Source organism: Gracilinanus agilis, chromosome 2, assembly GCF_016433145.1.
Source record: "Gracilinanus agilis isolate LMUSP501 chromosome 2, AgileGrace, whole genome shotgun sequence".
Taxonomy (NCBI): domain Eukaryota; kingdom Metazoa; phylum Chordata; class Mammalia; order Didelphimorphia; family Didelphidae; genus Gracilinanus; species Gracilinanus agilis.
Window position 1 is genome coordinate 17797084 of NC_058131.1, and position 25177 is coordinate 17822260.

The 25177-nt window shown below is 39.1% G+C and overlaps 1 protein-coding gene across 1 annotated transcript in view; it reads right to left on the reverse strand.

The window, feature by feature from the left end:
- Nucleotides 1-2618: 2618 nt before the first annotated feature.
- ADAMDEC1 (ADAM like decysin 1) overlaps nucleotides 2619-25177 on the reverse strand; it is a 63376-nt gene continuing 40817 nt past the window's right edge. The window contains exons 2-11 of the mRNA XM_044659257.1: nucleotides 18084-18160; nucleotides 15708-15888; nucleotides 15388-15444; nucleotides 14055-14126; nucleotides 12307-12479; nucleotides 11315-11396; nucleotides 9091-9221; nucleotides 7091-7268; nucleotides 5572-5657; nucleotides 2619-2701 (exon numbers count right to left, since the gene is read on the reverse strand). Of these exons, the coding sequence (XP_044515192.1) occupies nucleotides 2698-2701; nucleotides 5572-5657; nucleotides 7091-7268; nucleotides 9091-9221; nucleotides 11315-11396; nucleotides 12307-12479; nucleotides 14055-14126; nucleotides 15388-15444; nucleotides 15708-15888; nucleotides 18084-18160 (1041 nt within the window). The 3' untranslated portion in view covers nucleotides 2619-2697. The remainder of the gene's footprint in view (nucleotides 2702-5571; nucleotides 5658-7090; nucleotides 7269-9090; nucleotides 9222-11314; nucleotides 11397-12306; nucleotides 12480-14054; nucleotides 14127-15387; nucleotides 15445-15707; nucleotides 15889-18083; nucleotides 18161-25177) is intronic.

Below are 25177 nucleotides of genomic sequence, written 5' to 3' on the forward strand. Positions count from 1 at the left end.
TCATGCCTCTCCTTTCCACTGAGGTGGGGAAAGTAGAAAATAGATGAGACAACATTTAGAGAAGACTTCAGGACATCTTGTGTCTTCTGAGGAAAGCCAGGGGAATGGGAAATTTCATAAAAATGTGTTCCTCACAACAACCCTGGACAGTAGTAGGTGCTATTATTATCTCCATATTATAAATAAAGAAACCAAGTCACCTAAAGGTTAATTGACTTGCCCAGGGTCACACAGCTAATCAATGTCTGAGGTAGGACTTGAATAGGTATAGCTAGAAAATTGTTCATCTGAATTCATTGTCGGGGGAAGCAACCTCTGTGGAACTGGAAATTTTTCCAGTCTCTTCACTTTACTGATGGAGAACTTAACTGGTTTGCCCAAAATCTCTTGAATAGTATAAGAAGAAGGATGGAAATAACAAAAAAATAATTCAGTTGATTCTCAGCAGTCTCCATACCCCTTCGGAAGTCAGCCCCTTGTCTTTTCTTGGCTACCTACAGGAAGACACACACACACACACACACACACACACACACTTCCTATCTGCAATCTGTTCTAACTGGGAAACAGACAAGCAACAGCTTTCCAGATGTAGATCCAAATGGGGAGATTCTATGAGGAAGACCCAGGTAGTTGAAGGGGAGCTCCCAATTATGTGAATATAGAGGTGTCTGGATGGCACAGTCCTGGAATGGTTCCTTTGGAGTGGTAGTGAGGGGAGTGAGGATACCATCCACTGCTCAATAATAACTTGCTAAGGAGGAGTATAATCAAAGGACTACTCCAGATGAATGGTATTGAACCTTGGGTACCATCATTCTCTAAATGGTGGCTTGAAATAGAAAAGGGAGTCTCTGGCTAATGAGAATGCTTTTCAAATGTCTGAATCCCAAAATTGATAGGTATCTCAGAAGCCATCCAGTCCAATTAGCCTCAAAGAGGAATGTCCTTCTACTTCTCCTTCAAGTAGCCAACCAGACTTCACTTAAAAACCCCAGAGGAATTCATTATCTCCTCTAAGAGGCAGTTCTATTTTCTTAGATGTCTACTTGTTAACAACTTTTCTATTATATCAAGCCTAAATCCACTATTACTCCCAGGGCTGAAGAAGCCTAAGCCCTCTTTAGTATGACAGTCCTTCATCATTTTGAAGACAGTTATCACATCTCCCCTTTATCTCCTCCAATCCCAACACTCCCAGTTCCTACAATTAGCTCTTATGTGGGATGATATCCAAGTCCCTTAGTAACCTCAGTGATTTTGTCTGAAGTGTCTTCAGCTCGCCAATGTCTTGTCTGAAATACTAGAATTGAAATTGAACCCAGCACTCAAGATATGCTGTAACCAAAACAGAGGGACTACTACAACCCTCATTCTGAAAGCTTGAAGACTAACATCACTGAGCTTTTGGCTGCCATGATGTGTCGCTGAATTCTACCAAATCTGTAGTGCCAGAAAAAAGCCTTTTTTGGAAATCTAATGTCTATCTTTGCCTCTCCTCCCCCTTTTTGAACTTGTGAAGTTATTGTTTTGAACTCTAATTCAGAAAACTGATGACTTGAGAAGTAAAGGGATCAAAGCTACTTTTCCTTTCTTGGTCACACTTGGGGATTCAAGTATTCATTATCCTAAGTGAGACATCCTCTGAGACACAACCTGGCTGGGACAGGGAGCCAGTTGTATAAATGACAGCAGCTGGGGGCAGGGGACCAGGATGGGGTTAAGAGGAGATAGAAAATGGAGGCATCCTTTGAGAAGTAACTGCAGTACTGTGTGCTTGGAATTCAGGGAGGTCCCATTTAAAATATCTTACAAACTTCCTGTGGACACGTGGGGACTTTGAGACCACATTCCCCATGATCCAATGAGTTTCCGGTTTCCAGTTTGAGATGTGGGGACGTCAGACGTCCCCACATATATGGCAGCATAAATTCAGAGGTCGGGCTTGAGAGTCTGTCTCTCTGGCGTGCAAGGTGAGGAAGATGGGTGGAGATACAGATGGGAGGCATTTTTAAAGATAGGCGGGGTCATATATATTTTACCAACATGGCCATGGCAATTAAAATATTAATTTCTCTTATACTATCAGTCTTTATCATTTTTAATTGTAACAGTACACAAACAAATAAATATGTTTGGTTTTCATTTTATTGGAAGATGATAATGATGAGGCTGAAAATCCTCAAGCAGATGATATTTTCATTTGTTATCTCTGTAATTTGTTTTTCTTTTTAGTTTACTTTCTGTCTAATGAGCTTTAAATCTTAGAAGAAAGAGATGGAGAGCAAAGCACCACCACCACTGACTTCTTCAATAGTCACATCAAAATATGTACAGTTAACATGAAATCATCACATACCTACTATCCCAAGGGATTATGGAAGATATATAAAAGACATACATAGATATATCATTGGAATCACAATAAATATTTGTTTATAAGCATTTGGAAAATGTTAAATGTCCATCTGTAAGGACCTCAAGCATACTCTAAAGAATAAAGGAAGAGAAGCATATTGAATACATTTCTTTCTTATTTTCACTAATAATGCCTCTTCATCACCCAAAAAGGAAACCATAGTATGACAGAGATAGCATTGCACTTAGAAGAAATGGAGTTCACATCTTGGATCCTCTCTTATATGGATTCTGTGGCCTTAGGAAGGTAAGTTCCTTCAACTCTCAGCCTTAGTTTCTTCATCTAGAAAATGGAGATAAGAATATCAGAACTTGTACTCCCCACCTTTCTTATTGACAGCTGTCTTTTTGCTTAGACTAGAGAAAATATACTTGAGGGTCTAACCATTTCAGATCATAATACTTCCTCTCTCCCTCAGCCCCTCAGTCAATGAAGAAATATTTCTTAAGCACTTACCATGTGCCAAGTGCTAGGGATCTAAAGAAAAATGAAAACAAAACAAAAATATACCCATCCAACGTTTGCTCACGACAGTTCCTACCCTCAAGAAGCTCGCATTCTAGTTAGGAAAACAATATGTAAATAGTTGGGTAAAAGTAAGATATAGGGGGCATCTGGGTAGCTCAGTGGATTGAGAGCCAGGTCTAGAGATGGGAGGTCCTAGGTTCAAATATGGCCTTAGACACTTCCCAGCTGTGTGACCCTTGGCAAGTCACTTATCCCCCATTGCCTAGACCTTACCACTCTTCCACCTAGGAGCCAATACACAATATTGACTCCAAGATGGAAGGTAAGGATTAAAAAAAAAGTAAGATACAGTAAGGGCCTCACTTTACACAAATTCAATACATGTAAATTCAGCTCTACACACCTGGCATTAGAAAAAACATAAAGCAGAAAGGTATGTAAAGTATGTAAAGTAAAAACTTTAATTACGGTCTAAATTTCTGCCATTTCCCCAAGTGGCATACATCGTAGCAGTTTGCCAGCTCTGCTCGTTCTTGCTTTGAGAAGCATTGATGTGAGTCATTACGTTGTTTTGCTCCTCATCATTCCTTGTCTAGAGCTCTCCCTTGTAACAAGTCATGTATGTGTCAGAGCAGAGCTTTTCTTGCTATTTCATTGTTAATAATAATGGCCCCAACGTCCATGAGTCGTGTGGTTGGTAGCTCTGATAAACCTAAGAAAAGTCAGAATGTGCCTAGATATGTTCGTAGAAGAAATACTTATTAAATAATGAGGGTTGTGATTAGGCACAATTTTCAAAATACATGAAGAGTTTTGGGAGACATTGATTGCTTAGAAAGAAGCCCTATTGTATAAACAAAGTCAAGGGAAAGTAGTCTGGTGGGGGAAGGCACTAGAAGTAGTAGGAGTTGGTGAGATTGGGAAGGGTTAATTTAGACAGTGGTGAAATTGGAGTTAAGTCCATATAAGGTTCCAAATCCAGCTGTTATTCCCCTGCCCACCTCCCACCCACCCATTTGTTCAGGAACCAAAATCAAAAGATTGTTGTCATTGGATCTGTTCCCCTGGATCCACACCATGCCTACAGCTTTCCAGTTGAAAATCACCCTGCTTGGTTGGTTGGTCAGCCTTTCCCAAATAGAACAACTCCCTCTATTAGAATGAAAGTTTCTTCAGAGCAAGAGCTTATAGGAATAGCCTCTGCTCTTGGCATAATGCAAGGCACAGTGTAATTGCTTAATAAATGAATTTTATTCACTTACAGCCCTCCCAGGGGGTAAAGATCAAGTCAGATCCTATGAAAGAGAGGACAAAGGGAAACTGTAACCCAACTCCAGTCCTCATGTTCCTGAAATTCAGTATTAATGATGCATTGGAAGAGGCCATGGTTCAGTCCATAGAAGAGTAACCTTTGAGTCAAGAAGACCGGGGTTCAAATCCTGCCTCCAACATTTACTGGCTTTGTGAGTTGGACAACTTGTCAATAAGCAGAAAGTTAGCATGTGAGGAAAATTAATATTGAATTATATTATTTATTGGTAATGTTTCTATGTCTCTATGTGAAATTCCCCTTAGCCTCCCAAAGTCAGGCTGAAATAGCCTGCTTCTAAGCTCAGATTACAACTACCCCCCACCCCCATGCTATCAAACAAGGCTGGGATCTTTTATCTTTTAATAATACCTTAAAAGGGCTAAAGTGGGGGCAGCTGGGTGTCTCAGTGGATTGAGAACCAGGCCTAGAGATGGGAGGTCCTGGGTTCAAATCTAGCCTCAGAAATTTCACAGCTGTGTGACCCTGGGCAAGTCACTTGACCCCCATTGCCTACCCTTACCACTCTTCTGCCTTGGAGCTAATACACAGTATTGACTCCAAGTCAGAAGGTAAGGGTTTAAAAAATTTTTTTTAAATAAAAAGGGCTAAAGGCAGGGCTGATCATCAGACATCGAATTTTGACCCATTTGAAAGTACAATGGGTCAGCCTCAAAGCTGGTGAAAAGATGTTCTGGCATTTTCCTTATTTAGGCATCTCCTGTGTGAAGTAATGAGGGAGAAGTTGAGGTCTCTAAGTCCACCTCCTTATTATCTATTCACCAATAAATGTCTTGGATATCCAAGGGAGCAACTGAATTATGAGCTACCAAATTGTATATATATAGACCAGCTAGATCAGCCTGAGGGAACCACCTGTTTTTTTATTTTTATTTTTGAGAGGATCATAGAAAAGCAATTTAATAGTTAAATGCCAGCCTAATCCATAAATAGATCCACTTACTCAAAAACCAGGGGTCTCCTGAATATTTGTAATTTTTTTTTATTTCTTTTTTTTATTTTTTTTAACATTTATTAATATACATTTTTAACATGTTTACCTGATTCATGCTCCTCCTATCCCCTTCACCCCCCCCCCAGCACTCCCCCCACCCATGGCCGATGCGCATTTCCACTAGTTTTGTCATGTGTCTTTGATCGAGACCAATTTCCAAATTGTTGGTAGTTGCATTGGTGTGGTGGTTTCGAGTCGACACCCTCAATCATGTCCACCCCGACCCATGCGTTCAAGCAGTTGTTTTTTTATATGTTTCCTCTCCTGCAGTCCTTCCTCTGCTACCCACATTCAGAGGAATATTTGTAATTTTGACAAATGACAAATAAATCAAAGGGAAAGAACAAGAGCTTTTCTTACTTTGCTTGTCTTGCTATGCCTCCTTTGCACTGGTCCCCAGGCTTCCATCTGCAGGTGTTTGCATCACAGCAAGGGTCTGTGCATTCCTTAGACAAACACAAAGACAGAAATTGAATTGTTTCTCTTTCTCCCTACTAGAACTTTTCTGTCTTGGACAGCTTGCATTGGAGGCTTAGAAATCAAGAACTCAAAGGGACCTCAGAGGTCATCTAGTCCAACTATCATTTGACAGAGGAAACTGAGGCCCCAGGACAGTTAAACAACTTAGATAGTCACATAGATAGTTAAATGTCAAATGGGACTTGAACCTGGATCCTGGGGATCTTTATTTGTGTTTCACTGAAAAAAAATTAGTCTACCATTCCAAAGTCTTTTTTTTTCATATGACTCACAACCTCCTTGATTATCTCCTCCTTTAAAGAACCCTTTATATCTTTCCAGTCTTCTTGCAATGTTTTCCCCTCCACACATTCTCTGATCCTGTGACACTGGCCTTATCATTCTTCCTTTCACCTAATACTCCATTCTTCACCTTTTTGCCTTTGAATTATTTACTAAAGGGATGCCCCGTAATTGGGGAATGGTTGAACAAATTGTTGTAAATGATGGTGATGGAATAATATTGTGCTGTAAGGAATGATGAATTGTCTGATTATAAGCGATAGAAAGACCTGTATGAACTGATGCAGAGTGAAATGAGCAGAACCAGGAGAACATTGTACACAGTAATTGAATATTGTGGAGCAATCAAATGTGATAGACTTAGCTACTATTGGCAATACAATGATACGGGATGATTCTGTGGGACTTATGGAAAATAATGCTATCCACTTCCAGAAAAAAGAACTATTAGAATAAGATCACAGATGAAATATATAATTTATCACTCATTTATTTGAGTATATGATTTGGGTTGTGGTTTTAAAAATTATTTACTGATAAAATGAATAATATGGAAATATGTTTTGAGTGATAATACATGTACAATCCAGCTTAAACTGCTTGTCAGCTCCAGGATGGGGGAGGGAAGCAGAGAGGGAGACAACACGAATCATAACTTCAGAAAACTAATGTGGAAATTCATTATTAAAATAAAATAATGATTAGGAAATTTAAAACATAAATGATGTTTAAAATTTGGGGAAAAAAACAACTGGCTTTTCTTCATGCTTGGAATGTTCTCCCTTATCCCCTCCCCACCTCTGCCTGCTGGCTTCTCTGGTTTCCTTTGAGACTCATCTCAATAATACCCAGTCAAGTCCCTCTTCAGCTTTTTCCTTCCCTCCATTCTCCTTCCTTCTGAGATTAGCTTCCATTTACACCTATAGCATAGATGTATTTATGGGCTTGTTTTCTTCCCCTTTAGAATGTAAGGTCATTGCTAGTAAGGTCTCTGCTGACAAGAACACTGGTTTTAGCTTTCTTTTGTCAAGACCATCATCTTTACCAGCACAATTACTATACCATTTTGCAGAGCCAGATTAGACAGAAGAAAAATGGAAGAAAAAATGAGAGATACCTTGAGGGTCCCACAGTCACAATCTTCACCAACTTCCTGGAGTTTATTCCCACAGACAGGATCTGTTATTATGTCTTCTGGAGCTGGTGCTTGGAGAAGACACATCGGTTTTTGAGATAAGAGGTAGTTTTGAAAATGTTTCTGGGAGGATTTGCTGAAATCCTTTGGGAATTTAGAGCTGTGGATAAAGGAGATAAAAAGATACTGGGTAGGGTTCTAGGGTGTGTCTCACTTGCTCTATGGGTATAATAGGTTAGCTAGCCTGGTGGCTTAACTCCATGACATTCTATTTGGCAATACTTAAGGGTTTATGTGAGTAACCATGAAGAAATGAGGTCTACTAATGCTGCACTTTGTGTACAAAGGGATCTCATGGATAAAAGAAACTCCAATTCCCTTTGAATTTGAATCTGTTCAAACTATTAAGGGTAGCTGATAGGATCATAGGGCAGGCAGGTAGTTGTCATGAGAGTGGAGAAAGCATTAGGTCTAGATGCAGAAAGTCTCATCCTGAATTCAGATTTGGTCTCAGACACTTACTAGATTTGTGACCCTGGGTAAGTCACCTATCCCTATTTGTCTCAATTTCTTCATCTGTAAAATGAGCAGGAGAAGAGGGAAATAGCAAAACATTCCAGTAAAATGCCAAATGGGGTATGGGGGGGGGAGGGCCAGATTCTACTGAAGAAAGGTTAAATAATCAGTATTTTTGAGCTATAAGGTATTTCACAAGCCATCTAGTCCAACCCCTTCACTTTATAGATAAGGAAGCTTGGGTCCAAGGAGGTTTATTCATTTGTCCAAAGTCACACCAAATGGACCAGAAGCAGGATTTGAACTCAAGTCTCTGATTCTAGAACCTTCCGCCCTCTATATATCTGCAACCTGAGATTACTTAGGTGTTCATTACATTCCATCATCACAAATTTCAACCTATCCTTAGAATGCTTTCAAGAACTTGGATACACCTCACACACGAGCTAAAAAATTAGAGTAGGATTTGGGAGATTAAATAATAGAAAGAGTGATAATATACTATTGTATGTTTACAGCCAGACTAGCCTACTTGGTCTCCCCAGTGCATGAAGTTCCATTTACTACCTGAACTTTCTCCATCTTTTAGAATCCTTAGCTTCCATCAAGACTCAAGAACTGCCTTAGACAAAAGGGATCTCTGACCTCCCACCAACTCCAAATTCCTATGGTCTATACTATCATCTTTAAAATTACTTTGTATATTTTTTGGACATATATGAAAGATGGTAGAGATTAATGGTTAGAGTGATGGCTTCAGAGTCAATAGTACTAAGTTCAAGTCCTGACATTAAACTGGTTGTGTGAATATGACTGTCACACAACCTCTTGAGGTTCCAGGTAATCCTCTAAAAAATGTAAGTTGCAGGACAGGAGCCAATCTGCATCAGGGGAGAGAATTTCTTGGGAGTTCCACAAAAATCAGGGAAATCAAAAGTCTAAAATAAAATTAAAATATGTGGAGAGCAATCTGAATCTCTATGTACAGTTATAGATTAAAAACTATTATTCTGTGCTTGTTCCTACCTCCATCGGAAAAGAATTAAGTTCTTAGAGGGCAAGACCAGTTTTAGTGTTGTGTTTGTGTCTTCAGGGACTGGCACTGTGCCTGGCACTTTGGAAGCCTTTAATAAAGGCTTTTTGAATGAATTGATGAGTGAATAGAAGGATGAATGAATGAAAAAAGGAATAAATAAATGATCTTTGAATCATAGACTAGCATACCATCTACACTCATGGTATCTTCATGGAGAAGAGGAGACTGGGACACAGAGAGTTTAAGGACTTGCCCCAATCTGTGCACCTAGGAAGCAGTCAAGATGGGACTAGACACATTTCTTTGGTCTCCTGGTCCTATTTCCTTAGCCTGTCATTGGGACCACACACACACACACACACACACACACACACACACTGCCCTTTACTGATGTTTTTGCCTCTCTTATCAGGTAGCAAGACTGACTCACGTCAAGTACTGGTTCATCACACAGCTTCCAGATGGACATTTGGTTTTATAATGCACATCGGGCATTCCAAGGACATGACCCAACTCATGAGATATCACTCCTACTAGTGACACACTGTTTTTTCTCCAAGCCTAGAGGAAAGAAGAAAGCTATTTATTATTTCTTAATATTGTGGGCATGATGAAAGCTTCATAGATTTAGCTAGGGAAGGAATCTTAGAGGGGCCAGAGTACACAAAGGTCTGAGCCTGGAGTCAGGAAGACTAGTTCAAATCCAGTCACAGACACTTCCTAGCTAGAGAATCCTGGGTACTTTAATTTACTTAACTTCAGTTTCCTCAACTGAAAAATGGGGATAGTAACTGCATTTCACTCCCAGGGATGTTGTGAGGATCAAAATGAGATAATATTTATAAAGCACTTAAAACATAGTGCCTTATACATAGTAGATATGATAGACATGCTTATTATCTGCATCCCTTCCCAGTATGTGCAGTTAGGTGGCACAGTAGAGAGGGTGCTGGGCCTGAAATCAGGAAAATTCATCTTCCTGAATTCAAATTTTGTCTTGGATATTTACTAACTGTATGATCCTAGCCAAGTCCTTTCTTTCAGTTTCCTTATCTGTAAAATGAGCTAGAAAAAGAAATGACAAACTAGTATCTTTGTCAAGAAAATCCCATTGGGGTAATGGAGAGTTGGACACAGTGGAAGCAATTAGATAACTTCCCCTTAAAAAAGGACAAAAATAAAATGCAACTGAATTTCCTTACCATCCTTGGGGTTTGATAGAAAGAATGTTGGATTTGGGGTTGCATTGCTATAGAATTATAGGAATTACAAAGTATTTATTTTTACAACAAGCTTTTAAACTGAAAAGTGGAAATTTCATAAAATGTAGGCCCATTTTTTGATGGGAAAAGTAAGTTACTGTTATAAGTTCCTGTCAGATTCCAATGGAGAAATAGAAATGAGTAAGACAGAGGCTATGACATCAAGCTCTGCAGTGCCCAGATTTAGGATCCCATCAGCCTTTCTAAACTGACTCAAAATCTTGTGGTCTCTCCTCTTCACTGTCTCCCAAGAAGGCTCAAGAACTGAGCCACAGAGAACCTGGATGTCAACTTCCTGCCCAAGCCCAGCTGCAATGTTTCCGTTATTATTGTTAAACATAACATAGTCTGAGTCCTTTAGAAAGTAAAGTCATGCAGGAGAGCCTTTAAGAGGCAATATGGTGCTGTTGGTGGTGAACTTAGAATCAGTTACACCCAGGTTCAGATTCTGCTGCAGCTATGGAATCATGAGCAAGGGACTTACCTGCTCAGCGACTCTGTTTCTTCCTTTATCAAATAAGGTTTGAAATATTTGAACTTGCCCCTTCACAAAGTCATTGTCACTTCATCACTTTGCAAATCTTATTGTTGTTCAGCCCTGTCTGATTCTTAATGGCTCATTTGGGATTTTCTTGGCAAAGATCCTGAAGTGGTTTGTCATTTTCTTCTCCAGCTCATTTTACAAATGAGGAAACTGAGGCAAACATGGTTAAATAACTTGCTCAGAGTCATAAAGCTAGTAAGTGTCTGAGGCCAAATTTGAACTCAAATCTTCCTGACTCCAGGCTGGATGCTCTATCTACTTCACCCACCTAGCTGCCCTCCTTAAAGTGGTCTAGAGGTGTGATAGCTTACTATATTTCCTATCTTAAATTAAATATTCCTTAGCCTATATGAAGCTTTCCCATAATCCCCCTAGCTACTAACACTTCATCTTTCCCCACTCTATGATTTGTTTTCTAACTCGAATGTTTTTTTTATGTGTCATTGTGTCTTATAACTATTTATCCAAAATGGGTCTAGGAAGTTTCTTAAGGGCTTGGAATATGTCTTCTTTCAGTGTGGTATTTCCCGTAGCACTTAGTTCAGAGCACTGCATGCAGTAGCTGCTTAATAAATGCATTGCACACTTACATGGGAGTTGACCAGGAGAAGTAGTAGGGATAGGAGATTCTCTTTTGACTAATGCACTCTAGGCTTCTTTAACCCTTATCCTTCTAGTCACTCCCACATCAAACTATTCCAAACCTTGAAGAACCTCCTTTCTTCTTTCCCTTCTTCCTTCCTTCTTTCCTTCCTTCCCTCTCTCCCTCCCTCTCTCTCCCCTTCCTTCCTTCCTTCCTTCCTTCCTTCNGCAATAAACAGGTCCTGGAATTCCCACCCTGTACAAACCTCAATCACTGAGACAGAACTTGAACTGCAGATGGAGTTTGAAGCTGCCGACCCCACCCGTTTGTGTTCGAAGCCAATTCCACTGTGTAAAAAGAGAGATGAGCAGATAACCATCCTTGACTCTGGGATCATTTACTTATTTGAGACTTATTTGAGCAAAATAACACAGATTCTACGATGGCAGGGTATAAAGAGAACTTGGGGGTCGTTTCATTCAACCTAAATATTTTGTAGAGGGAACACTGAAGCCCAAGCAGAGTAAGTGTTTACTCTAAGGTAATATATGTGTATATGTATATGTATATATATACATATTATATATATATACATATACATATATGCATGTTTACATGTATATATACATATATATACATGTAAACATGCATATATGTATATGTATAAAACACACACATGCCTCTTTTGAAAGTCATTAACAGGGGGCAGCTGGGTGGCTCAGTGGATGGAGAGCCAGGCCCAGAGATGGGAGGTCCTGGGTTGAAATCTAGCCTCAGACACTTCCTAGCTGTGTGACCCTGGGCAAGTCACTTAACCCCCTTTGCCTAACCCTTACCATTCTTCTGCCTTAGAACAAATATACAGTATTGATTCTAAGATGGAAGGCAAAGGTTTAAAAGAAAAAAAGAAGTCATCGATGCTCCTTAGCATCAGATTTCTTATCTAGGATTTCATGATTCTGTGGTATCCCAGAAGGTGTAGCCATGTTTAAAACTCTCCTGCCCTCTAGGCCCAAGCACCTCAAGATCCATGAATCTTGGTAACCTCAGAAGACTAGTTCTCAGGAAGCAACAGAATACTCATGATTCAGGCCTCCTGGAGTCCCACAGCAGTAGAAGGTCACAGCCCCTTTCCCATTCTTCAAATTGCAAAGTCTCATAAACCCCAAAACTCAATGTCAAATGTCAGGAATTGTGAAAAACTGGAGAAGAGCTCTTTGGGGGTTGAGCTGACCACCATCTCTGAGTCACCCTCACCTGAGCAGCTGAACATGGTCATACTTCCTCCACTTCTCCTGGTTTTGACTCTTGCGCCAATTCAAGAATCTGTTGAACGTGGTTCCTATATTTGGTACCACATCAATCTTATTGGTATCTGACCAGATCTCCATGCCCACCAAGGCCACATGAACATCCAAGGTATTATAGATCTATGGAAAGAGCAACAATCTGTGTGGGTGAAGCCTGGCAGGAATGAGGACCTGGGCAACACATCTCTTTCCACATATCTGAACATCCACAGCTCAGGGAAAATTTATCCAGCTGAAAACAGGAATTGGAGAAAATGGGAAAAGTTGACTTCAATTTGTTTTGAGGTACCTTGTATCCAGTTTCTAGGTTGGCAGCAATTCTGAAATGATTGATTATGTTTTGTGCCTCATGCCTGGAATGCACTCCCTCTTTACCTCCATTATACAGCTCAAGCACCACTCTATACACAGCCTTTTGTGACTGCCTCACCCCCCAGGTACTTGTGCCTTTCCTTCCTCCCAAGTTATGTTGTATTTAACTATCTTGTTTACATTTATATCTATCAATTCTATAATTATGAAATGTATTTGATTTAGATACTTCTTTCTTTCCATTAGAATGAATTATCATTATTTTCCATATTCCCAGAACCTAGCATAGCTGTGGCATATAGTAAGTGCTTAATAAATACTTGTCAATTGATTGAGCAAAACTGTCCAGAAAACTCTGGGCTAAGTGTTGCGGTTACAAAGGCAAAACAGGTACAATAACAACAAAATAGGCCTTGCTTTCAAGAACTGACTTTCTGTAGGAGAGGGAGATAAAGGCAGATATTTATACAGTTACACATTATACGCATTATACAATTCAAAGTCATCTGAGGAGGCAGAAAGCTCTTTGGGGGTGATGTCCTCTGGGGACCTGCCTTGCCTCACAAGGCTGCTGCTGTCTGTATCACCTAAGAAAAGGAATCTAGGGTATTTAGCAAAACACAAATATTAGGTAAATAACTCCAATTATCATTGGGTTTGTGTATAATTTAATACAGTATTAATAATTCCCCAAAATGATAATATTAGGTCAATGGTTGTGATCTGGGTCATGGAGGTATGTGGCTCGTGCATGTGTGTGTATTTGTTGGGGGCTGCCCATATCATTGAGATCATTGAAAAGAGGGATTGGCATATTTTCTGAATGAAGGCAGTTAAGTAATTCAGGAGATAAGGCACTGGGTCTGGATTCAAGAAGATCATTGTTCATTCTGGCTTCAGATATTTATTATCTGTGTGATCCTGAACAAGTCAATTAACCTCTGTTAGCTTGAGATTTCTGATCTGTGAAATGGCAATAATAAAAGCACCAATCTCCCAGGATGATTTTGAGGATCAAAGGAGGTATCTCTGCAAAATCTTTAGTACAGTGCCTGGCATATAGGAGGCATTTAATAAATCTTTATTTCCTTCCTTCTTTCTTTGTATGTGTTTCTCAAAGTTCATCACTTCATCAAACACAATATAGTTGTGATGGAGCCATTAGAATATTAGAGTACAATGGAATGGCATCTTCTGTACCTTTTTTCCAAGGATATTTGTTTCAAGATTCTCTGTGTGGGTGATTAGGAGACTTTGAACTGAGAAAGATGCCTTGATTTTATTAAATCCTTATTCTTGGGTCCTCCCTCCTTGGTCAGACAACCATTAGAAAGTCCCAGAATCCAGTATGGATACAACTTAACCAGGGGAATAGAAACTCACCACATTCAGCATGTTGATCACGTTAAAAATAAAATTTCTTATCGATGTCTGATTGCCTTTGTACATATCATACTAAAATTAAAATAGGTAAAATTATGATTAATACAACAAGGAAAAGAGGAAAACTGAAGATGATTGAGAGACACAATGAACTAGTTTTTTTCCTATTTTCTCCCAAGTGAAATTCCCACTCTTCTGCCTGGTATTAAAGGTGACTTCATCTTATCCACTGGATTATAGACTACAGGATCATAGATTTAGAGCTGGAAAATACAGAAGGGCCAACTACTTCCAACTCCCACACCTTCCTCATTTAAAAATGAGAAGATTAAATCCCATAGAGAGTTAGTCAATTTTGGCCAGAGTCCCCCAGGTATAAAACTCCTGAGGACATTAGGCAGCACAGTTCCTAGATTCAGGAACTCATTTTTTCCTGAGATCAAACTCTACCTGAGACACCCTGAGCAAGTCCCTTAACCTTTTTTGCAAAATGCAAAATGCAAAATGCAAAATGCAAAATGAGCTGGAGAAGGAACCCATTGAAGTTTTCTTAGCAAAAATATTGGAGGGTTTGCCATTTCCTTCTCTAGACTAGTTTTACAGATTGGGAAACTGAGGCTCCTTGCCCAAGTTCATACAACTAGAAAGTGTCTGAAGTCAGATTTTAACTCACAAAGATGACTTGTCCTAACTCCAGGTTGGCACTCTATCCATTGCAGTTGCCCTCTTAGTTTTCAAGTTCCGTCTGAGTCTTCTCTAGGCTAAATATCCCCAGTTCTTTCAATTGATCCTCATATAGGAAGAATACAGACACTTTCTCATCCTCATTGCTCTCTGCTGGAAGCTTCCCCATTTATCAATGTCCTTCCTGCACTTGAGAGTGAGAAAGCAATCCAGCACTCAGAAGTATTCTGACCAGGACTAAAAATCACTTGGAGAAGTAATGTTCTATACTGGAGAAAGAGCTGGCTTTGTATCCAGAAAGACCCTTGCTCAAGACTCAACTCTGACTGAACAAGCTATGTGACTCTGGGTGCTTAATGGACACAACCCATTAAAGCTCTGGGTAGCTCTCAGACTACATAGTTTGGAATGAAGATGCCCACTTTCATTAGTGAATGAAGTTTCCTCATATGGGAGTTCCCTTTAAACCCATCAAATCACAGTCTTTATTCCTATAATCTTGCTCAGTTCCACTATCCTTTTCTTACTATATTATTATCAAGATTAAAACATTAGCTGTCATCATCATCACTCTATCCCACTATTGATTCCTGATGAAGATGCTGCTGCTCAAAACTAGCTAGGAAACGTTAATAGATTTTATACTTACAAAAGCTTTATCCAGGACCAAGAAAAGGCTGATATATTTTGGAGATGTAAGAAAATTCTGTTGGTATTAAGGAAAAATAAATTGAAAAAAGGAGTGAAAATATGGATTATTGATATCCTGAATATGAATAATGATATTAAGTGGGGAAAGACTGGGTAGCCAAGAAATGAGTCAGTCAGGGCACAGCAGCCCTCAGAAATCATTAGACAATCAGAATTTCACACAGTTGCTATCTGGGTTGGTTTAAAAAATGTGGGAGATGGAGTGGTGGGGAGAGGGTGAAGGACACAAGGATGTATCATTATGAAAGGTGGGCTCACATTTGGATCTGAGACTGCTCGAGGATTCCGGGTGAGGATGTGCTTCTGGTTAGAGTTGTCTGCTCCAAAGGTCTGGTTTGCAAGGTTGGTATCTTCATATTTCAATATGGCATGTGCGTTTTGGTCACTATCTTTCAGAGGCTCTATTAGATATGTTTGATTATGGAACTTGAAGAAGCCCCTGGGAAATAAGAGAGTAGAGAATGCAAGTCTGGTTTCTTTAACAGAGCTAGAATAGCAAACCTGGAAGCCAGGGCAAAGCATCATATCACATGCCAGGGGCAAATAGGACAAAGGGACCTCCCTCAGGTCAAGTTTTTAAACTAGGTCATTCAAGGGGGAGGAAGGTGATGAATTCAAAACTTGAGATAGCCTGGGAACTTACTAGGAAGCTACTAGGTTTTTGGTCATAAAGAGATGGAGTCACAAAATGGGAAGGTGCCTCCATCCTGTTCCTTTCTATTTTAACAAATGATTCCTGCTAACTTGTACTACGCTTAGTTGTTTCTACTGTTTGAAGGAATGTTTGATTATTATCTCTTGTAATCTCTAAATTTTGATATTTTAGGGTAAAATCTCAGGTGCCCAGACCAAGTAAAATCCAGGATCTTTAAGTGCATGCTAGGAAATCTCATTAATGAAATTCTTATCTGTGAAAACGTGGAAGTGTGATATATTGTGCCCTCTTCTTCTTATATTGTCATCTCCTTATTGTTATACACTGTTCTTCCTGCCACTGTCAACAACTTCCATCCAATTCTCATATTCTTGCACAGCAGCCCTGCTGAAGAATCAAGATACTCTGAGGGAGAAAGAGGAGGTGGCATGCTATGAGACTGAAACTAGATCTGTCACCTCAACCATCATGACTTGTTACCTCCTTTCATACCCCAAGGGAGAAAGCCTGGGATAGTTTACACCCAAGAACCCCAGGGATAGGAGGAATGTTCTCCAGATCACCAACCCCTCATCTAGCCCCATCTGCCACAGCCACCATCTAAGGGAGCAACCCTTATGGAGAAGGAGGCTCTGAAAACTGCCTCCCCAACTTCTGCAGTCACAACTACTAAAAATCCAGTAAAGAGGGTTATTATGACTGAAGTCCTCGGTACAAAGAAGTGGTTCATTATCAGATATGGGCAATTGTTTTATTAATGGAAATAACAACAAAGAAGACATATTAGGGATTTGTTTTGTGGCTACATCCTAAGTATTATTGGGTTTTCCCATCTGCCTTACAGTGGAAACCTCCTAGAGATATATTGACTCCCTCTCCTGAAATGGGAGCTCAAAGGAACTGTGTCAGTTATTTTTTGTAGATCATACCACAGTGCTTTGTATGTAATAACAACTTAATAAATATTTTCATTCATTCAATCTTCATGGGGCCCTGGAAGAAGAGGCTATTTACCAGTCTGGTTTGAAATGGGAAGAATGGAACTCCAGTCCCTGCCTCTCCACTACCACCTTGTTGTCCATCACTCCTCTTCCTGTTCTCCATGCTGCTGGCAAACTGACTCGTTTTTCAGTTCCCTAAATCTGGTTTTCCATTTTCCCTCTCTGGATCTTGGTACAGGTCGCCCCTCAGTTTTGGAATGCTCTCCTTCTTTGCCTCTGTCTCTATAACCCTTAGATTACTTTCCGGGTCAACTCATGTACTATCTTCTACTGACAGCTCGCTCTGCTGATCTCTGTAGATGGCGCTGCACTCTCCCTCCTTCTTCAAATGTTATATTTACATGTATAATTATGGAATAAATAACCCTCAATTTCACTATAAGTAAGATTACATCAAATGACAAATAGTATTAGTAAATAATGTACAATAAATCAACCACTCATACATGCATTTATGACATGTGTGTATAATATCATGATTGCCTATCATTACATGTAATTATATATGTCATGTATGTATGATAGAAAAGTGTATTGTATATTATAAAATGGTTATATACTGTATATTATGATGTGTTTATATGTGATGTTCATATATATGGCACACAAGTAGAATATATACATATCTATGTCTTTCTGTGGTTTCACATGTAGTAAACTCCCCCTCCCTCTGACTCATTCGCTAATTTAAAATACCCACATTAGTTAAGCACTTGCCTTGTGCCAAGCACTAGGCACAGAATGCCAAAAGATGAAAGGCAGGGCTCAGGGAGCTTACATTTTATGAAGTAAAACATTCTAGAAGTATATAAAACATTAGCTGTAGACTCCTGGGAGGCAGGGACTGCTTTCCATTTTAATCTGGTGCCTCCCACATAGTACACAGTAGGTGCTTAATAAATGCTTATAGGGTTGGACTGGCTGAGGGCACGCAGCAGTTGCAATTGCCTGTTGGAGCCCCCTAACCAAGGTTCTCACCTCAGTCCCGTACACAGATTGAAGGTGGCAATGGAATCCTTTTCATTCAGGATGCGACCATGGTAATAACAGTTTCTCTGGAGAGAAGAGAGGGAGAATCAACTTGAATGAATGACTTTCATTGTGGAAAGCCACAAATGGGCACTGATAACTCAAGCTCCAGTCTTTATATCAGCACACAGCAGTCTGCTCCTGGCCTTTCAGGTAACAGAGCTCTCACCTCTGCTGTCTATGACTCTCACTTTACCTAAACGCTGGGCTCCCAAACTCATGGATGAAATGAAAGATTTCCCAGAATGATCCAGCCCATAATGCCCTGGGATATTCCCATTTATCGATCATATTCCCAAACTAAAATGAATTGTTCCAATAAAGAAAATTTCATGTGAAGGATATGAGATTTTATAAACTGGCAAGTCCACTCTTTTTTTTTTAAATGTACATCATTTTATTACAAAATATTTATCTTAAAAAATGCAACTAACTATACTATAAAGCAGCAGTCATCAAAACAATATGGTACTGGCTAAGAGACAGAGAGTAGGATCAATGGAATAGACTTGGGGTAAATGACATCAGCAAGACAGTGTATGATAAACCCAAAGAGCCCAACTTTTGGGACATGAATACACTATTTGACAAAAACTGCTGGGAAATTTGGAAAACAACATGGGAGAGATTAGGTCTAGATCAACATCTCACACCCTACACCAAGATAAATTCAGAATTGATGAATGACCTGAATATAAAGAGGGAAACTATAAACAAGTTACGTGAACACAGACTAGTTTACTTGTCAGATCTGTGGGAAAGGAAAGACTTTAAAACCAAGCAAGAGTTAGAGAAAATTACAAAATGTAAATTAAATGGTTTTGATTATATTGAACTAAAAAGTTTTTGTACAAACAAAAACAATGTAGTCAAAATCAGAAGGGAAACAACAAATTGGGAAAAAATCTTTATAATGAAAAACTCTGACAGGGATCTAATTACTCAAATATACAAGGAGTTAAAGCAATTGTATAAAAAATCAAGTCATTCCCCAATTGATAAATGGGCAAGAGACATGAATAGGCAATTTTCAGGTAAAGAAATCAAAAGTATCAATAAGTACATGAGAAAGTGTTCCAAATCTCTAATAATTAGAGAAATGCAAATCAAAACAACTCTGAGTATCACCTCACACCTAGCAGATTGGCTAAAATGAAAGAAGGGGAGAGTAATGAATGCTGGAGGGGATGTGGCAAAATTGGGACATTAATGCATTGCTGTTGGAGTTGTGAACTGATCCAGCCATTCTGGCTGGCAATTTGGAATCATGCTCAAAGGGCTATAAAAGACTGCCTGCCCTTTGATCCAGTCAAACCATTATTGGGTTTGTACCCCAAAGAGATCATAGATAAACAGACTTGTACGAAAATATTTATAGCCGTGCTTTTTGTGGTGGCAACAAATTGGAAAAGGAGGGTATGTCCTTCAATTGGGGAATGGCTGAACAAACTATGGTATATGCGGGTGATGGAATACTATTGTGCTCAAAGGAATAATAAACTGGAGGAGTTCCAGGTGAACTGGAGAGACCTCCGGGAATAGATGCAGAGCAAAAGGAGCAGAGTCAGAAGAACATTGTACAGAGAGACTGATATACTGTGGTAAAATCGAATGTAATGGACCTCTTACCAGCAGAATACAATGACCCAGGACAATTCTGAGGTATTTATGGTAAAGAACGCTACCCACATTCAGAGGAAGAACTGCAGGAGAGGAAACATATAAGAAAAACAACTGCTTGAACGCATGGGTCGGGGTGGACATGACTGAGGGTGTAGACTCGAAACTCCCACACCAATGCAACTACCAACAATTTGGAAATTGGTCTTGATCAAGGACACATGACAAAACTAGTGGAAATGTGCGTCGGCCATGGGTGGGGGGAGAGCGGGGGGGCGAAGGGGAAAGGAGGAGCATGAATCATGTAACCATGTTAAAAATGAATATTAATAAATGTAAATGTTTAAAAAATGCAACTTTTCTACAAAACTTGAGATTCACTATGATACTACTTCCTAGGACTTTATGGTGCTACAAAATTACACTGTCAAGATATTCAAAAGAAGCCATTAAATAGGCAGAAACATGCAGCATTAGAAACTTTAAAATCTAACTGGAGTGTCCCCTTGAAAGATTCTACTTACATTAAAAAATAGAGGTTCTTCCTATTAGCCTGTATCGCCTAAAGAGAATAAACATAGAGGAAAAGGATCTTCTTGTACAAAAGTATTCATAGCTACTCTTTTTGTGGTGGCAAAGAATTGGAAACTGAAGAGATGTCCATCCATTGGAGAATGGCTGAACAAATTGTGGTTTATGCTTGTAATGGAAAACTATTGTGCCATGAGAAATGATGACTGAGATGATCATCAAAAAATAACTGGAGGGGGCAGCTGGGTAGCTCAGTGGATTGAGAACCAGGCCTAGAGATGGGAGGTCCTAGGTTCAAATCTGGCCTCAGACACTTCCCAGCTGTGTGACCCTGGGCAAGTCACTTGAACCCCATTGCCTACCCTTACCACTCTTCTGCCTTGGAGCCAATACACAGTATTGACTCCAAGACGGAAGGTAAGGGTTTAAAAAAAATAACTGGAAATAACTTCTATGAAGTGATGCAGAGTAAAGTCGGCAGAATCAGGAGAAAGTTATACATAGTAACAGCAAAAATGGAAGATAATCAACTGTGACTATCTGAACTCCAATCAGCAATGCAAGGATCCAAGAGACTCATGACAATAAAAGTCATTTACCACTTAGAAGGAATTGATGGAGTCTGAATGCAATTGAGGCATACCATTTTTTTCACTTTATCTCTTTCATGAGTTTTTTTTAATTATATAAGCAATATATATACATATCTTCTTTTATAACACGAAGAATTTGGAAATGGGCATTGCATGATAGCACATATATAATCTATATCAGATTGCCTGCCATTTCACAGAGGGGGCAAAGAGGGAGGGAAAGACCATGTGTCAATGTGTAAAAACATTTTTAAAATAAAATGATAGACCCTCAAAAAAAGAAACCCAACATACAATTTTAGAGCTGGACCTTTAAAAGCAGTACCTAAGGAACAGCATAGTGGAGGGGATAGAGAGCTAGTCTTGAAGTTAGAAAAAGTTCAAGGCCTACTTCTGGCACAAATTGAAAGTATGATCCAAGGTGAGTCCTGTACACTGATCTGGGCAATTCTTTATAACCATCAATCCCAGAGAAGGTGCCAGATTGTGTGGGCAGAGGCAGTTTCTTCATACATACCAATGAAATCCAAAACTGTAGTCAGGAAAATACCCTCCTGAGTTCAAATTTGACCTCAGACACATTAACTGTGTGATCTTGAGCAAGTCACTTGTTAGCCTCCGTTTTCTCATCTGTAAAATGAGCTAGAGAAAGAAATGGAAAATCTCTCCAGTATCTTTGTCTAGAAAACCTACAAGGAGTATGCTAAGAGTCAGGCAAGACCGAAACAACTGAAGGACAAGTCTTACTCCTTAATTTTGCAGATGAGGTAGCTGAGATCCAAAGAGATTAACTAACTTATGTCCAAGAGCTTACAGATCATAAAATCATGGCTTTAGAGCCAGAAGACACTTCAGAATTCATTTACACTAGAATCTTCATTTTATAAAATAGGAAAGTGAGGTCCAGACAGAAGCTTCATATTCAACATCACCCAGCTAATATGATCATAGAATTAATGTCAGTAAGGTTCTCTGAGATTCAACCCCCATCATTCTACAAAGGTGAAAAATTGAGTGGAAAGAAAGGAAATGATTTACAGAAGGTTATACATATCTAAGCCATGATTTGAACTCAGGTCTTCTGGGGCCTGGGTTTAAATAATCATAGAGTCCACTTCTGGGTCCCATACTCCTCAGATCCCCAATCCCCTCCCCAGATCTTGGGCTACTATCCCTCCCTCCTTCCTTCTTTTCCTCTCTTACCATGTGTGACAAACTTTGAGGCAGTCTGGTATCAATAAGCAAGTCCTGTAGTTACTACACTCTTCATTGCTCAGCCTGGTCTACCTCTCTGCCTGGGATCCCAGGACCATAGGACATAAGAATGGCTTGACTTTTTTGTACCTGTATTCCAGTTGTTTAATCAGAGTGCCTGACACATAGTATGTATTTAACAAATGCTGGTTGGTTTATTGACTGATAGGGCCATTAGATTAGGAGTGCAAACTGAATGGTTCTTTTTGTCCTATCATATCTGGGATAGTGGGCCTTGAAGTTTCTTGGTTAAGCAGAGGAGAAAGCATTGAGAATGACAACTTGATTCTATTGTTCATTTTTGGTTCTCTGCATTCTTCCTGCTTGGTCAAGTAATCATTACAAAGAGTTGAAGAGGGCTGAGAAGCCACTAAGTCCATCTTATAAAATGAAAAGGAAAAAAAAAAGTCCTAACAAGAATTTATTAGGGGGGGAAGAGAATACATATTAATCTAGTACCTGCTGCTTGCTAAGTGCTTTTAACAAATAAAATTTCAACTATTTATCAGAGGCTTTGAACCAGTTTTTAAAAAACCCATGCATAATGATATTCCAGAATAATAGGACAATGTGTATATGTATGCTTGTATCTATCTACCTACCTATCTATCTATCTGCTTACCTATTTATGTATCTATATCTAAGTCTGTCTATCTGTCTATGTATCTATGTCTAGATCTGTCTATCTATCTATCTATGCCTAGGAGTGTCTATCCATCCATCCATCCATCTATCCATCCATCCATCTATCCATCCATCCATCTATCTATCTATCTATTTATCTATCTGTCTATCTATCTATCTATCTATCTATCTATCTATCTATCTATCTATCTATCTATCATCAATGTGGAATCTATAAACCCTCAAACTTGTAGCCTCATGGGATCTGATAACCCCTCAGTTTAGTTAAAGGGGAAGTCCTCAAGTTTGACCTTGTTACATAAGAGTTTCTCCCTGAGGGAAAGTCCAACTTCACAAGTTGTGGTTTAACAACAGACCTTAAAGTAGTTTAGGTAGATCTGGTTAGTAAACCCCATCATGTGTTAAGTATCCTTTTTGGTCCCAGTAGTTTGTCCCTTTGTGTCAAAGTCCTTTACCAAGGTAGCCCAGCCCTAGGCTGGATCTTTCTCTTTTGTGTCCCTTGTAAAGCATCAGCCTCTCTCCAATAATTCTGTCTAGGACTCCTCATTTTCTTTGTTGCCATTGTAAAGCCAATTGACTATACTCCTCAGTTCAGTCCCCTAAACAGCATATAAGTCTCCCAAATTCTATGGCACTTTGGAACTGTCAATCTCATGTGGTTGGTGTTCCAAGGGGTCAGTGTCCAGAGCAGCAAAGTCTCAGGGCTCGTGTAGGTCTGTAGCATGCTGTTCTGCATGGAGTCCTGGAGGAATTATGCCAAACCCCTCTCTTTAATTAAAGATGATTTTTTTTTACTATTTAATAATTCTGTGTTTTTTACAGTTCAACACTATCTGTCTCTATCTATCTATCTATCTATCTATCTATCTATCTATCTATCTATCTATCTGTCTATCTATCTATGTATCTATATATCTACATATCTATGTATCTATCCACTATCTATGTATCTATTATCTACTAATATGTCAATAAATACATATACACAAATACATGTGCATACTATGTAGTATATAATGCATAGATTTATTTAGATGTTATATTCACATACATATGTATATACATGTGTGCATATGAACATATGCATACATGTGTATACATTTACTAGATAATAAGAAATATGTATTATAGTAATTGTCACCGATATATTATTAATATTATACTTTCATTATATTACTTATTAATATAACTTTAATTTACTATATTATATTATTTTATGAATCTTTAATATCTATTTAATTCATTTTAATTTATTAATATAATATAATTTATTGATTTGTTAATTTTCATTTTATATTAATACATTTTATTAATATATTTTATTAATATAATTTAATTTCTTTCCTATTTTATTTCTATACATAGCTATACCCCAGATAACACAACCGACCTTAGCAGACCTAAGACTTCAAAGCCGTAGGGGGCCTTGGGGGGGCACTCTGCTGTCCAATTCTGCAACTCAGAATCTTAAGAGAGCTGCAAGAGGCATTGAGGTGTTCAATGACTCTTACACAACATCTTATACTCGTGAATATATCCCTTTGGCCAGAAGGCTCTTGAGGAGGGATTTTCAGGGCAGAGAACATTTTCAAAAGTCTGAAAGAAGGATGCTTCCAAGACAGCCTGTCTTTTGGCATTCTTCCAGACAGGATGAAGAAATAGCCATCTATGCCTTTGAATCATCCAGCTAACGCACTTTCTACTTTATATTCCTGGAGGCTAGTCCTTTCCCCCAGCATTTGAGCTCTCTTGCTAATTGACAGTATGCCATGGGTCACCTGTCTCATCACATGTCCCTGGTTCTCCTAAACCCAGCTTATGAGGTAACTTGTTGTCAGAGTATCTATTCCATAAATCGATATTCCTAACCCAGAGCTCTGGCCAGGTTTGTTTTTTTTTTTTTCTCTCACTTAATAAGCTCCAAGGACTCTATCATTTCTAGGAAAACAAACAAACAAACAAACAAAAACACAGGAATTCCAAGAAACTAGCTGTAGGCAATATAGGTATGACTACCAGTAATGAATAATAAATCCCAGAAGTTACCCAGATAAACCCTCATAGATACCATGGCCTGAGGACTGGTGCTGATCTTCTTTCCATCAGATGAGTAATAGGTTTCTGTGTAGCCTGTCGATATGTGGTCCCTGGGGAAAAAGAAATCAGCAGTTACTTATGCTATCATCAAACGAAGGGAAACTCTGTTATATGACTTGCTTCTCATTCTTTCTAAAGAGTCTTAGAATTGGAAGGGAGTCCAATGGTCAGCTAATCCAATTCTTGTCCAGAGGAAGAATTTTCTTTACATCACATCATCCAGCACAGAATTAAGTTGGAGGATCACAGTTCAAATCCCACTCCTTTCATGCACAAATCACTTATTCTTTTAAGAGGCTTTGG